Source organism: Bipolaris oryzae, assembly GCF_000523455.1.
Source record: "Bipolaris oryzae ATCC 44560 unplaced genomic scaffold scaffold_319, whole genome shotgun sequence".
NCBI lineage: Eukaryota > Fungi > Ascomycota > Dothideomycetes > Pleosporales > Pleosporaceae > Bipolaris > Bipolaris oryzae.
In genome coordinates this window covers 1-14,142 of record NW_006911595.1, presented here as the reverse complement: position 1 = coordinate 14,142, position 14,142 = coordinate 1, and the positions used below count along the sequence as shown (strand labels likewise).

Here is a 14,142-nt window from a genome sequence, read left to right as displayed (position 1 = left end):
GGGGGGGGGGTCAAAAAGCAAGATATCATCTTAATCTCACCACCTCAATAGACCTCTACACAACTCTGCTTTACAACACCGAATAGCATTCTACTCAAACTAACTTGCAGATTTTTTATATCGATCCTGTCGTGCCATGGGCCTACGCCCATACTGCATTAACCCAACGTTCTTATACGTTGGGACTTATAATAGCCTGGGGATCTCGACGTATTGGTTACAATTAACACTGGGACCAGGGGAGGAATCGAGAGAATCATGTAGATTCGATATCTGTCCATCTTGGCTGTAGTTTGTGTCGATATTTTGCGTAAAAAAAAAGATGAATCTTTGCTGTATGTGAGAAAGAGAGAGAGAGAGATGGCTTACTGGTACTAAGAAGATTTGCTAAACACACACACACACACACACACATTTCAGCAGACTCATCGTGCAGGACGAACAAAAAAAAAGCCAAGTCAGATTGTCTTCACTGAGAGGTCTCAGATCAAAAAAAAATTCGCTCTCGGTATTACCTCTACAATTCTAGTCCGAGCCGGCTAAGCGAGAGGAGGAATAAGTTATTGATGGTAAAGAGTGATGTTCAATCTAAGCTTTCTTTCACGTCTACGCTGTTGAAAGAATGCAAGCCGCATGTGCATCTATTTATCAAAACGACATTCACAAAGCAAATGTTTAAACACGTGCAAAATCTCCAAAGAAGAAAAAAGACGTTTATTGGATCTATACCGCTAACAACATATAAAATCCGTAATATGCTTAAACAACAAATCTAAACGCCATCGCAACGCGGCACATTCAGAACCAAAAAAAAGACTAGGGCCAAACCAGGGTATATATACACCTGAAATGATTGCGTAAACCTCTCAACAACGGGACATAAAGAGCTCTTTCTCTCTCTCTCTTTACTTGACAAGGATAGGAGCTGCCTGACCCGCCTTCTCGGCCGCTAGATTTGCCAGTTTCTGCAGCTTCTGGGCGCGCACCTGTCTGAAGTAACGGAAAAGTAGAATGAAAGAAAGTTCGATGCGCTCCTTGGTCATCATGAGGAAACCCTGGACAAGAAGGCCCTTGAGAATCTGGGGTCCGATGCCCTTGAATAGCGCCGTGGCGCCTTCGTGCTCGATAATATATTGCATGACTTCCGTAAAGGACTTGAAGGGCTTGCCGTTCCTGGATGGCGGTGGTTTTGACTGCAGGCCGACTTTTGCGACAATGAGGGGTTGTGTCGCGATTGTTGCGAGCATTTTGGAAAGCGAGCCGAGGACTGTTGCGTGTTAGTTTTCCTTGTTCACAGTGCATAAAAACAGAAGCCCAGTGTCGAGAGAGTAACTTACGAAAGGCCTCCATGGGCTTCAGGTTCTTCTTTCCTGGGTACAGAACCTCGCGCAGCCGTTGATAGGCACCATACGTGATGGAGGGGTTGATGACCAGAACCAAACTCGCCCTCAGGCCTCGCCAGAGGCCGGTCCAACCGTCTTCACCATTGACTACGTCCATGGCAGTGGCAATCATGCCCTTGCGCTCTGCCTTGCTCATGGTCTGCTGCCTCGTTGTCACTACCGCAACGGGGATAGTGAACAGCTGGGCGAGGGCGCCAGCAACGGCTCCTAGCGAAAGCTCGACAGCAGTACCGGGCGGCGTTTGCAGTGCGCGGTTGGACATGTAGAGAGTGCGGACAATCGTGTACCAGTAAAAGTAGGCAAAGTTTGTGGAGGCTACGCCGAGCAGCGCACCTCCCATGCCGGCATACAGACCCGACAAGCCCTCCTGGGCAAAGACTTTTCGTATCGCATCGAGCGCACTATCGTAGTGCTCGTCATCAGCAGGATTGGTGGCGTCTGCGGTGGGAGAGCGCTTGACCTGGACTTGTAACCGCGTCTTGATCCTGGGGAATCCGTTAGCGTGTGCCTCAAGTGAGCAAGAGGGCACGTTGGCGGAGATACGCACAAATCCAATGGGTAGACAAGAGTGTTTGCAATGACTGCGCCAGCAGCGCCGGCAACAGCATTACCCCATGGCGGCAGGGTCTCTACTTTGGACTGTCCGCCCATGGTAGCGATTGTGGGAAGCGGTTATCGGAGAGACGGCTCGAGCACTGCGCTGAGGGACAGAGCACGCAATCGGCTATGAGGAGTGACGGTGTTGTTGGAGTGTAGTTGCAGCTATCTCATGGTAGAGCAAGCAAGCCAAGTAAAGGTTCAAGATGGCAGCATCGGAGGTGTAGAAAAAGTGGGCAAGGGACGATTGTGACGCTCCGCAACGTGATAGCGCGGTCGCAGGCATGGCTGACCTCTCCCGAGGTCCCAGAGGCCGAGGTTCAGTTTCGGGCCCATGTATGACGACACACCAGAGGCGTCTACAGCATGACTTCTTATTGGGCCTGGAGTTGATAAGTCCAGACGCCATAACTAGAACAGTATAAAAAAATTGAATCGTTTTAGAGATTGAGAAAGAAAGAAAAAAGACACGGTCTACTGCCTGCCCCCAATTGTTTGTGTCTGGCTCACATGGCAGTCGCGACTTTGCTCGGGCAGGAGCGTGCGTCGCGCTAAACCTTGTAACTCTCCGGGCAACAACACCACAACACCATCACCATTTCTGGCTTACCTCTGACCTCAACCCCCGGTGACTTTATCGGCATGACCCACTACAGGTAGTCTCGTATTCTCCGTGCCGTATTGATCAAATCCCTGCTCCGTTGCTGCGTTTGTGCTTTTTATCATGGCAGACCGCGCCACTCAGCTCGAGGCTTGCAAAGCTGCTGCAAGCGTATGTGATATCGCAGCCAGCCCTCCCACTACAATAGTGACCCTTGAACAGCACCGCTTACTGATGTGCGGCTCTCTAGAACTACCGCTCTCAACTGGATACGGCTGCTACCAAAGATGAGGCTCTCACTTTGGCCATTAGCGCAGCTGAGAATCTCATGAAAGCGCTCAAGTTGACGTCAAACCAAGATGAGAAGAAGCTGCTCAAAGCACAATGTGGCGAAATAATGAATGTTGCCGACCGCATCAAGAAGACTGGAATGTGGACACAATCTGCGAAGCCACAGCCAACTAACTCCAAAAGCCACCACATTGGACAGTGGGCCACGCAAGTCGCAGTAGCAGCAGATTCATCATCGACTTTCCAAGACACTATCACAAAGTCAAGCTCTTCTCGTCATGGCCTTTCCTCTGCCTCAACGCCCGATGCGTCCTACCAAAACAGCCCTAATACCAAACCCACTAACGCCCTTGATATCGACACTGTATCTAACCCAAGTCTAAAGTCGTCCTCGCAACCCTATCCTGTCAGCACACTTTCTCACTCGCCACTGCCCAATATGAGTGAAGCTTCTCCCTCACGAGCGGCAGCTTCCCATCCCCAGATATATAGATTGCGCGAGCCCATGTCAAGCAGGCAACTCTCTAAGAGGGAGGAAATCATCTTACTAAAGGCCTCTATGGTTAACGGCTACAAATTTCCGCCCTGGACCAAGGAGCCATCCGCGGACGAGTTCACTTCACTTCATGGAGACGGGGGTTTTATTGACATGGGTGATCTCAGTCTTTCTCCATACCAACAGCAATTCTTCTTGGACTGGCTGCGGGCAAAAGAAGCTATACCACCGCCTTCATTATCCTCCGATAGCACCAATGGCGCCGGACCTTTAATGTCTAGCTCGAAACCTCTGGATCTCGTACAGGATGCAGCTTCGGATTGTTCGGTGGTCACAAGTCTATGTGCTGGTATTGCTCGCTCAGAGCGTGGGCATGAACAGGTTCGTCTTCTAGACCCAGGGCAGGTTTGATATTGACCATTACAGATTCTCACCAACAAGCTATACCCATTTGATAAACAGCGTGGAAAACCAGTGCCATCGTCAAATGGCAAATATGTTGTGCGACTCAACTTCAACGGTTGTTGGAGGAAAGTTGTCATCGACGACCGACTGCCTGTTTCAAAAACTCACCGGGTACTCCACGTCATCGACCGTCGTAACCCAGCCTTGTTGTGGCCAGCATTACTCGAGAAGGCCTATCTCAAAGTCCGTGGTGGTTACGACTTCCCCGGTAGTAACTCGTGTGGTGACCTATGGGCAATGACTGGGTGGATTCCGGAACAAGTCTTCCTACAAGAGTATGCTATATGTTTTCTTAGGCTCGCTCCGAGGTACGCTAACGGATTTGCAGGACGGACACAGTGCCTGATCAGTTATGGAAGCGCATCTACAACGCTTTCATGTATGGAGACGTTTTGGTCACTGCAGGCACAGGCAAAATGTCAACTAAGCAAGAGCGTGAATTTGGACTCGAGGGCCAACACAGCTATGTCATACTCGACATGAAGGAGACGGAGCACGACCGTCTGTTGCTCGTCAAGAATCCATGGATTGAAGGCAAGGGTTGGCGTGGACCTCGCCCATGTGCCGTAGCTGCCATGGACAATTCTACTGCTGGAGAGCCCAATACCAGTGTGGAGGTCTACCACAGAGACAGCGTCCCAACACAAGATCGGCCTCACCCAACAACGTTCTGGATAGGGCTTGAGCAGGTCATACAGCATTTTGAGAGTTTATATCTCAACTGGAATCCTGGACTTTTTCGTTATCGTCAAGATATCCATTTCGAGTGGGACATCAATGCGTCAACACCAGCCGGATGCATAGTCAACAATCCACAATTTGCATTTACATCCAAAGGTGCCGGGCCCGTCTGGCTTCTTTTGAGCCGTCATTTCCGGGATGCACAAGAAACCACAAAGGAAGATTCGGACGTATTTAACGATGGGAGCGTTCGTAATGACACTCAGTTTGGTGGCAGCGGAGAGGCGCCAAAGGGTTACATGAGCATCTATATCTGTACTGGACACGGAGAGCGGATTTACATCAAGGACACGTACCTAGAATCGAGCGACTACGTGACGACACCTCAATGCCTCCTCCGCAGCGATATGGATGCCAACACGACGTACACGGTAGTGATTGACCAGGACGACTTGCCTCGGTCAAAGTACACATTTTCGCTATCGGCATTTGCCAATACGCCCATGACACTTGAGCCAGCGACAAAACGACTTCCGTTGCAAGAGATTCAAACCGGAGCTTGGACAAGACAGACGGCAGGCGGCAGCACAGACTCGCCCAACTACTTTGACAATCCCCAATACTCACTTCACGTGCGGGAACGCGGTTCGCTAGCGATTCTACTGACGAGTACAAATCACGAACATCCTTTACACGTCAAGCTTGCATTTGGACACGGGAAAAGGCTGTATCGACTACAAAGCCGGGATGTGCTGGCAGACTCGGGCAACCACCGCAGTGGATGTGTTTTTGCCCAGATCAAAGATCTTCAGCCGGGATACTATACCATCATATGTTCGCTATTCGAAGCGGGACTGACCGGGGACTATACACTGCGAGTGGACAGTAGCAGCCAGGTGGGGTTAACGCCGATAGCGCGGGACGGGGCAGGGCTGCTCTCGATGAAGCTTGCTCCAGCATGTTTTGGTGCACATGTACACAAGGTGGCTGCACCACTTCGTTTGCATCGGTTGGCATCATATACAATTATTGCGCGGTTCTTGAAGGCAACAAGCCCTCGGGCAATGGATCTGGGCAAGCTAGCGCGCAGCCCGCTGCGGCTCAGTGTTGAACTGGGACGGGGTCCCGAGCGCAGAATCATCATTGCTAGCGAACAGGGGGAGTATGCAGACTCAGCCACGGTTCGGTCCGAGAGCGTCGACATTGATCCGATGGACTGTAGGCAGGGGGATGTGTGGCTTGTGCTGGACAGATTGTCGGGCCCTAGCGGACCGGTGGAGGAGTGGTACGACGTGGAGATGTATGTCAACACTCCTCAGGCGTGTGAAATTGGGGTTTGGCGAGACTGGGACGATTGACGAGACTTTTTACGAGGGCGGCTGGTGCTGGCTGCTAGTTGGATGGATGACCGTCTGCATTGCCGATCTCTTTGGTCAGACATTAGCCCCGTGTGGGCAGGTTCAAGGTCAGGATACGTTATCACTTGAAGAGTAGCGGATATGGGTGGGAAACGCGTGTGGCGAGCTCTCACACGCCTCATGGAACTCTGAAGACGCCACAGTGCGGTGAAACATGGTAGGGGGCGGTGGAGGGCGAGTGTAGATCCAATCAAGGGGTGCACGATCTGACAGTGCATGACCCTATTGCATGTTTCGTCTTGCCGCAGACCGCATGATGGACGATAACGGCGCGCCAAGCGCTGCAAAGCGGAACGGCAACCGTGTGACCAAAGCGCTTGTTCAGGCCGTGGATGCGAGCACGATGGTGTTGGTGTGAGTTGTAGTATGGACGTCTGTATAGGCACGAGTGGGTAGAGAGGGCGTGAGGGTGCAAGTGTAGTGCACAGAGGGCAAGTGGCGTCTTCTCCACGGGTGGCTAGGCCCCTACCCCGCTGCAGCAAGGTTCAAGGCTATCGGCTGCGCTACGTCAGTCAGTTCCTCCGCGCGCGCGCTAACACTAAGAACATTGCAAAAGCGCACCGCCTCAACACCAAACCCCCAACCACATCCCGACCCTTCTCCGCAATACTGCTCTGGCCTCTATCCCCGCCCGACACCACCCATCTTGACGACCACACATCCATATATACGCCAAACTGCCATGGCGGACCTCGCCCCTGAGAAGGCCCAGTCGGCCTCGGCACCCGCGTCTACCCTCAACTCCGGTGACAATTCCCGAGCGCCTACTCCTTCAAATGCCGCCGCCGAAAAGGCTCCCGATGACAGCTCCAAGTTCAAGACGTTCTTGGGCATATTGAGGAGGTAACGTTGCACCGCTTGGTCGCTGTGCTCCCTCAGAAGACTGACTGTGTGCTGCTTGTAGGTTCATTGGCGTCTCCGACCTCGCTGCCGTCCGATTCTCTCTTCCCGCACAACTCCTCGAGCCCCGACCAAACTTGGGTATGTAGACTAGATACCTGGCCGCGATACACATGATCTGATGGGATAACAGAGTACTGGCACTACTTGGACAGACCCGACACATTCATCAGGTCAGTGCAGCTTACATGCTCCTTTCAAGAGAAAACACTAACTCGTGCAGCATCGGAGACTCAGATGACGATCTCGGCCGCATGCTGGGATGCCTGCGCTTCTGGTTCACCAAGGACCTGGTATGCTGCACCTACAAATCCCGATGACATAGCTGACACTGGCGCAGAAATACGTCAAAGGCAAGCCATGCAAGCCCTACAACTCCACCTTGGGCGAGTTCTTCAGGGTATGTGGCTGGAATAGCTTTGGATGAAGCTGCTTGCTAACACTTGCAGTGTAACTGGCAAATCGAAGACACGCATCCCACGCTCAAGACGCCCAACTCGGCTCCCACCAGCGCTGCCAGTAGCACCAAAGGCAGTGGCAAGAAGGTGACCGTCTCCTACCTTACCGAACAGACATCACATCACCCCCCGGTTTCAGCTTTCTATGTCGATTGCCCGGAAAAGGGAATCAGTGCACGAGGATATGATCAGATAAGCGCAAAGTTTACTGGTACGAGCGTGCGTGTTGCAGCTGGGGCTCACAACTTGGGAATCTTCATCACCCTGAAGAACCGTGACAACGAGGAATACCAACTCACCCATCCAGCGGCTTACCTGGGAGGTATCCTACGAGGTATGTGCTCGCTGTTAGAATTGGCGCCGACCGACTGACCGGACGAACAGGCTCCTTGAACGTTTCCGTCGCTGACAGCTGCTTCATCACCTGCCCAAAGACCGGATTGAAGGTTATCCTAGAGTACCAGGAAGAAGGCTGGCTCGGCCGGTCCCAAAATAAGGTCATGGGAGTCATCTTCAAATATGACCCAAACAACGACACCATAACAAAGATCAAAGATGTTTCAGACAAAGATGTTCTTGGCCGGATAGAGGGTAGCTGGCAAGACAAGGTTTATTACACTCTCGGAAGCAAGCCCTTTGCCAAGGTCTCCGTAAGTACACTGAATAGGGATTTGGCTGCCAGCTCTTAACATTTGATCAGGAGAAGAACCTCATCATCGACCTCAACCCACTCGACCCCGTCGCCAAGATTGTACCACCGATTGAGAAGCAACTTCCTAATGAGTCTCTCAAATTCTGGGAAGGTGTCACAAACGCCATAGTAGGCAGGCAATACAGTGTGGCTACTACCTTGAAGACCGAGATTGAAGAGAAGCAACGGCAAAAGGCTGCAGAGCGCAAGGCAGCCGACAAGGAGTGGCAGCCGCGATTCTTCACCGGAGCCGTCACGCCTGTTGGCAAACCGGACCTTACCAAAGATGGTGAGGAGGCACTCAAAGGTCTCCACGAGGAAAATTATGACCTCCCGCCAAATCAAGAATATGGTGCTTTCTAAGCGCTATTTCCTATACCAATTTGCATTTGTGGATGACGGGCGCGAACTAGACTTTGAATACCACGTCCGCCACCTCGATCGCGTACGAAACATGCCACCCTCGTTTGGTGTATTACCTCACATACTGGGAACGCTCTTTGTTGGTTAGAGAGGAGCATGGTTTTGTTGATGGCGTTACACATCTATTCTATACTTACCAAGGGGGCCTCGCAATCATGTGTCTTTTTGTCACGATTATTTACGAATAGATTTCTAGACTGCCTGCCTAAGATAGGCTTTATTGTCTCCATACCCTTTCAGTCGGGGATGCTCATTTTGAAAAAAAAAGATATCCAAAGCAACATTCAAGTCCACACGCAACAATCACCTACAAAACTTATGGAGTCATGCTGATATTAAAGTTTCGGTTGGAAATTGGAATCCCAGTGAAGGATATAAGAAATATCTATTAGCATGGTTTGTATACCATGTGCTGGTGTCTATTACTATTCGATTAGTATCACTTGGCCTCCGTATCCTTAGCACCGTACTCCTTTCTCCTCCGGTGGTCGCGTCCCTGATATCCATAGTCCCAGTTCTTCTGACAAAAAAACAACAACAACAACATCAGCATCCAACAACAACCCCAACATCATCAATCGCAATACTCCACCCTTCATCCCCCTCAGCCCCATACCCCTGCACCGTAACCGCAACCGTATGTCCCACACCCCCCGCTCCCACATCCTGCACAACCACCCTCCCCCCAACCTTCACCCACTCCTCCTCTTCCTGTCCCTCCCCAACCTCAACCCCACCCCCACAACTCCCCCCATCAAGAAAAACCTCGACCCTCGCCCTCCCCTTCCCCCCCTTTCCCGCCCTAACCCACGCATAACACTCCACCTCCTTTCCACCCGCCACTTCAATATACGACTGTGACAGCGTAAGCGTAGACAAGATATCCGCGCTGCTGTTACATGAGGCGATGTACGCGGTTGCGCTGTTGTGGCCGCCTGGGTTGTCGCGTGTGAGGCTGCGGGTGGAGAAGGAGCCTGTGGCTAGGGAGAGCCAGGGGGAGAGGTCCTGGGGGGAGGATTCGAAGGAGGGATTTTGGAGGAGGTTGGTGGGGGTGCAGGAGTTTGAGAAGGGTAAGGGGGAGGCGAGGGTTGTGGTGGTGGTGGTGGTGGAGGTGAGGAGGAGGGTTGGTAGGAAGAGCATGCTTGGTGATGGTGTGTGGATTGAATTCGAGATTCGATGGCAGTGGTGCGAGTTGTTGCGTTCCTCCTTTTTTCCCCCCTTTGGTCCAGGTCGAGAGTCGAAAATATAATTGTGTCAGCGAGGTGGTAGTGGGAGTCGAGAAAATGGCGTGTTGTTTAGTCGCGCTCGTGGAACGTGTAACAAGCAAAGTGTAGCCAGCCGAGTTGTCCTTTGTAATCCGAAATCGTTTGTTTTGCCGAACAGTAGAAGAAGAATGTATCCGAGAGCTCGTTTGTGTTGTACAAATAATAGTACAAGTGTAAGAGAAAAAAAGTTCCGAGTGACGTCTTGTTGCTAGCCTAGTAGTTTCCTCGCGGTCACCTGTTATCGCAACTTCTCCATGTGCCCCGTCCGCGTGAGAGACAAGAAGAGAAAAACCACGAGGTGCTGAAGATGACGAAGGTGAAAATAGAAACAAAAGAGGAAAGAATCTCGTTTAGATGGCCAAATAGCAAGGGAGTGACGTGCCGTCTAGGTCTATTCTAGAAAGAGAAAAATAAGGGAACAAGGGAAGGGGAAAAGAGGAAATAGTGACAAAAATGAGTAAGTAGTAGTAGGAACATCAAAAACAAAAGAATCCATACTACTTACACTTGTAAATACCACAACACATCCCTACCCTACTCTCTCCTTTCCCTCCCGTCCACAACCATCCTATCCACAACCGTCAAATACGCAACTCCCCAATCAACCCCCCAACCTACCTACATCCGCCCCGTCCCCCCATCCCCAAAAAAGCCAAACAACCGAAAAAAGGGGTCCATACTACTACACAAAAACATGAAACACTTCCTTCATCCGCCAGCAAATCCCCAACCCGCATATCGCTTCAGCCCATTAACTGGCTCATCCATACACAACACGCCAGCCCGGCACCTCGCTCGCTCGCTCGTTCGGCACTCGTAGTAGCGTCGGAGGGGTGTGCGCACGTACCTCGTTGCGTCGAGCCAATAGCGGGGCTGCCATGGCTTCTCTTACAGTAAGCGAGATTTACTGGCTGGGAGGGATGTGGCGAATGGGGAGCAAGAGTGTCGCGTCACTTATGGAATACTGGAAGTCGGAGGTGGATAAGGCGGAAAGGATTGTCGGAGGTTTTATTATGTGTGTGTGTGTGTGTGTGGCGGATGGGTGGCTGGGAAAGGGGGGGGAGGGCAAGTCAACGGTGGTTTGATTGTTTGTGATACAACAAGCATGCATGGTTGGGATAAGGGCAAAGGCGCAATCATCGACTTTGTTTAATTGAAGGGGGTTTTGAAGAAGGTAAAGGTTGGATATATACAGTTGAAAATTAAACAGAAACACACACACACACACACACACACACACACACACACATCTCAAGACATCTCGAATATGTAAACCGTTTCCATCGTTAGTACCGCTCGTATGAATTTTTGTTTAGTTGGTTATAGTCGTTTGGGTGTCGCTTGATCAGAAAGATTCAAACCAAAAAGGGCGCATTTTCCGTGCGGGAAAATAAAAAAAAGACCTTAGTTGGTGTTTTCGTTTCTGATTTAATAAGCGTTGGCGGACCACTGGTTGACAGTGAACTTGGCGGGGCCACCAGTGAAGGCCTCGGTACCGAACTGGTAGGCTATCATGGGTGTTAGCATCTTGCATCATCGCCAACCTGTCACTTGAAATAAACTTACTAATGAGGTTCTGGCTGGTAATAGGGAAACCCTTGTTGTTGGCGAGGTACTGGAAGAAGTCCTTCATGCTGGCCTTGAAGTTGTAGATGGGGCCCGAAGGAGTAACGAAGCTGTAGACCTTCATGTTGCCGTTGAGACCGTAGAAGAGTTCCCATTGGCGGCCGGCGACGTTGACCATCCCTTGCGAGGATCCAATGGGGTACACATCGTACCTGCCGAGCCTATAATTGTCCCAAACGTTAGTATATGTCATAGTGGAGAAACAGATTTTTTTGGATAATGCAAGACATACCAGACCATGAGCTCGTAGTCACCGCTGCTGGTGGGGTGGTTGACGTTGGCAGAGGTGAAGAGATCGTAGGCAACATTGCAGCGGATGTTGGAGGTGTCGTAGACCCAGTAGGCCTCGGTCTCGAGGTTGTTGTACTGGCTGACGGGCTTCTTGGTGATTTGACGGCCAGAGTAGACGTAGCTCTTGACGTTGTCACGGCCACCCTGCCACTGCCAGTTGGAGGTCCACTTGGCGCCAGTCGAGCTCACGCTGTTGACATAGGTGCATTGAGATCCAGAGGTGGCTGAGCTGCGGCCCCAGATGTTGTTGTTGAGCTCGTAGCCGTTGCTGGAGTAGTACTCGAAGTCCTTGCAGAGGGTGGCTTGCTGAGCGGCCGAGAGGGAGGCCAGAGCACTGAGAATGAATGATACAACCTTCATGGTGGGCGATTTATGGTCGACGGTTGATTGGCTTGGAAAGATTGTCTGTTGTGATGCGTGCTGTTTTCCCTGTGCGTATCCTCGACCTTTTGTACTTCTCCATAATTACCTTCACGACTCCACATGGTCTAGGATCATGACTTTAGACGGTGGGGAAAAATTCAGTGGGTCCTCATATAATTCAGTCCTCCATCAGTCGCGATGCTTCCCTAGATTCCGACGGCGTCTCCAGAAGCCACCGCTCGAACAAGTTCTATCACCAGCCTCATGGGGGCGTCAACTACTCATGTGAGCAGGTCCTGGACGGAGAATTTAATATGAGTCGCCAATCACACGTCGCGTCGCTAACCCACTTGTATTACCTGCATCGGCGAATTAGTCTCCGCTTGAACAACGGCCTGGGAAACAATAGCTAATATCCTGGATATCTGCCGTCGTGTTCTCCCGACTACCGGGCGTTGTTCTAAATGCGCTCAAGTTCCAGAAAGATACCCCACAATTCTACGACCGTGCTGACATGATGGCTTTCATGTTTTTCCTGATTCGGCAAGATTCCAGTACCACACACATGGGCCGGGGACGATCTGCTCTTCACGTCTAGCTGTTTTCCAAACTTCTAGAGTCATGTTCCTGGTTGTTCAATGTTCCAAGGACCGGAAGCGTTCCCGATTTTCCTGTTTCTCAGGCGCAATGGAAGAGGACGGATCGGACAGTGATACCCTTCAGAGCAGTAGCTCTCTCTTGGGAGTATTGGAGGGTAAGCAGAAGGACAGCACAGATGCAGATTCCCGGTAGCTGAAAGTAGAACTGCATGTGAATTGATCCTATCTGATATGCGATGGACGCAAGAGTGGGGAGAGGGCCGTCACGAGGACCTAGCAAAATAGATGAAACTGATCCCTCTAGGCGCAACGGGGGTGCGGGATTGGCCGCACGTCGATGCAGGAACCCCTACGTACCTTAATATCGAACAAGATATAGAGTGTTAATGCCATTAATTCTTTGAGTATCTCCTGCACTGCAGACGCAGTTTACGACTTCTCGGAAAGCTCGCTCTGATGTCGCATCCGCCAAGGCAACGGCCCGGAATTTGGTGCGGGGGTCAGCACAACCCCAGCATATCGTCACCCGCGTTGCATCATCTGACAATGCGCCTCCACATGGTCTTTTCTTCGCTACCGTGGTAGTTCCGTTGTGAATGCCGTTCTTCGACCACAGGAAAAATACCGCGCTACTAACGCGTCGGTGCTTGAATGAGTATCGTAACCGCCTGAAAGACGTTGTAAGCACAACTATACGCAACCCTAGTATGCTGGGGGGTGTTTCACTTACAGCTTCTTAAATGATTGTTGAACACCGATATTAGCAGGAGTTTCTCCGCATGCAAGCCCTCCATGATATAACCCTTGCTCGTAAAGCGACTTTGAGTACTCTGTGTATAATGAATTATTTTATCAATATCACAAGCTCTCCCAGGCTTTTAAATTTAGAAGTCTTCTCTCTTCACAGGGTTCGGTAGTTGCGGGACGGTGAAGTGACCTCGATCCCGAGCAATGGGCCCACTCTCGTGCGTTGAAACATGTTTACTCCAATCCAGACTCGCTTGGTGAAGGTGTAGATGGAGAGCTGGCTAGAACTACTACCGACTTGTCTTGACCCACTCTATGGCTTCGTGTTCGCAACGGGTTTTGTTTCCTTTCCGTCTTGCTGATTGGACCAAGCTTCTTTGAGTATTTCAACCCTGCATATATACTTGATGCGTTGATTGCGACTAACAATCTTAATTCGACGTCTTCTGTTTTGATATACGAAGACACCTGCAGTCCATGTGATTTCGCCGGAGTTGTAGCTGGGCAGATGTGATTACTCTTTTCTCGTGCTGTTAAGCTCGAGTCGCCTAGGATAATATTTATGGCTATGTCTCAAGGCGTAGCAAGAGCAGAATACTGCTCTGATGCTGAGTAGTTTCTACGCAAGGCTGACTAACCGAGATCGCATCACTCGTATTCACGAATTGCATCTGAGCAACGTCTATCACGGCCCGTCTGACACGAGATGCTTCAATCTGAGGTAGCCTACTGGATGTGGTCAGTGCGTGCAACAGTTCACCCAATGCAACACCCCACTAAAATACATACCTACTAAAAAAAAAGCTTTTAACTACTACTAAAATATT

The 14,142-nt window shown here is 50.8% G+C and overlaps 6 protein-coding genes across 6 annotated transcripts; 3 read left to right on the top strand and 3 right to left on the bottom strand.

Moving 5' to 3' along the window:
* Positions 1-905: 905 nt before the first annotated feature.
* Positions 906-2,054, bottom strand: COCMIDRAFT_110386 (uncharacterized protein; the record flags this gene model as incomplete). The annotated part of the gene is made up of 3 exons (XM_007695443.1): positions 906-1,267; positions 1,338-1,888; positions 1,951-2,054. The coding sequence occupies 3 exons, from the start codon at positions 2,052-2,054 to the stop codon at positions 906-908; spliced, it is 1,017 nt and encodes a 338-aa protein (XP_007693633.1).
* Positions 2,055-2,724: 670 nt separating this feature from the next.
* On the top strand, positions 2,725-5,892 carry COCMIDRAFT_10145 (uncharacterized protein; the record flags this gene model as incomplete). The annotated part of the gene is made up of 4 exons (XM_007695442.1): positions 2,725-2,772; positions 2,852-3,769; positions 3,815-4,128; positions 4,182-5,892. The coding sequence occupies 4 exons, from the start codon at positions 2,725-2,727 to the stop codon at positions 5,890-5,892; spliced, it is 2,991 nt and encodes a 996-aa protein (XP_007693632.1).
* Positions 5,893-6,634: 742 nt separating this feature from the next.
* On the top strand, positions 6,635-8,364 carry COCMIDRAFT_110378 (uncharacterized protein; the record flags this gene model as incomplete). Its single annotated transcript, XM_007695441.1, has 8 exons — positions 6,635-6,795; positions 6,857-6,933; positions 6,986-7,025; positions 7,076-7,145; positions 7,193-7,252; positions 7,302-7,644; positions 7,695-7,960; positions 8,011-8,364. The coding sequence occupies 8 exons, from the start codon at positions 6,635-6,637 to the stop codon at positions 8,362-8,364; spliced, it is 1,371 nt and encodes a 456-aa protein (XP_007693631.1).
* Positions 8,365-8,520: 156 nt separating this feature from the next.
* On the top strand, positions 8,521-8,757 carry COCMIDRAFT_41716 (uncharacterized protein; the record flags this gene model as incomplete). Its single annotated transcript, XM_007695440.1, has 1 exon — positions 8,521-8,757. One exon carries the CDS (start codon positions 8,521-8,523, stop codon positions 8,755-8,757), a length of 237 nt encoding a protein of 78 aa, XP_007693630.1.
* A 213-nt stretch (positions 8,758-8,970) lies between these two features.
* COCMIDRAFT_110392 (uncharacterized protein) lies at positions 8,971-9,564 on the bottom strand (the record flags this gene model as incomplete). The annotated part of the gene is made up of 1 exon (XM_007695439.1): positions 8,971-9,564. One exon carries the CDS (start codon positions 9,562-9,564, stop codon positions 8,971-8,973), a length of 594 nt encoding a protein of 197 aa, XP_007693629.1.
* Positions 9,565-11,117: 1,553 nt separating this feature from the next.
* COCMIDRAFT_110384 (glycoside hydrolase family 12 protein) lies at positions 11,118-11,966 on the bottom strand (the record flags this gene model as incomplete). Its single annotated transcript, XM_007695438.1, has 3 exons — positions 11,118-11,197; positions 11,256-11,476; positions 11,548-11,966. 3 exons carry the CDS (start codon positions 11,964-11,966, stop codon positions 11,118-11,120), a joined length of 720 nt encoding a protein of 239 aa, XP_007693628.1.
* Between the last annotated feature and the right edge of the window lie 2,176 nt (positions 11,967-14,142).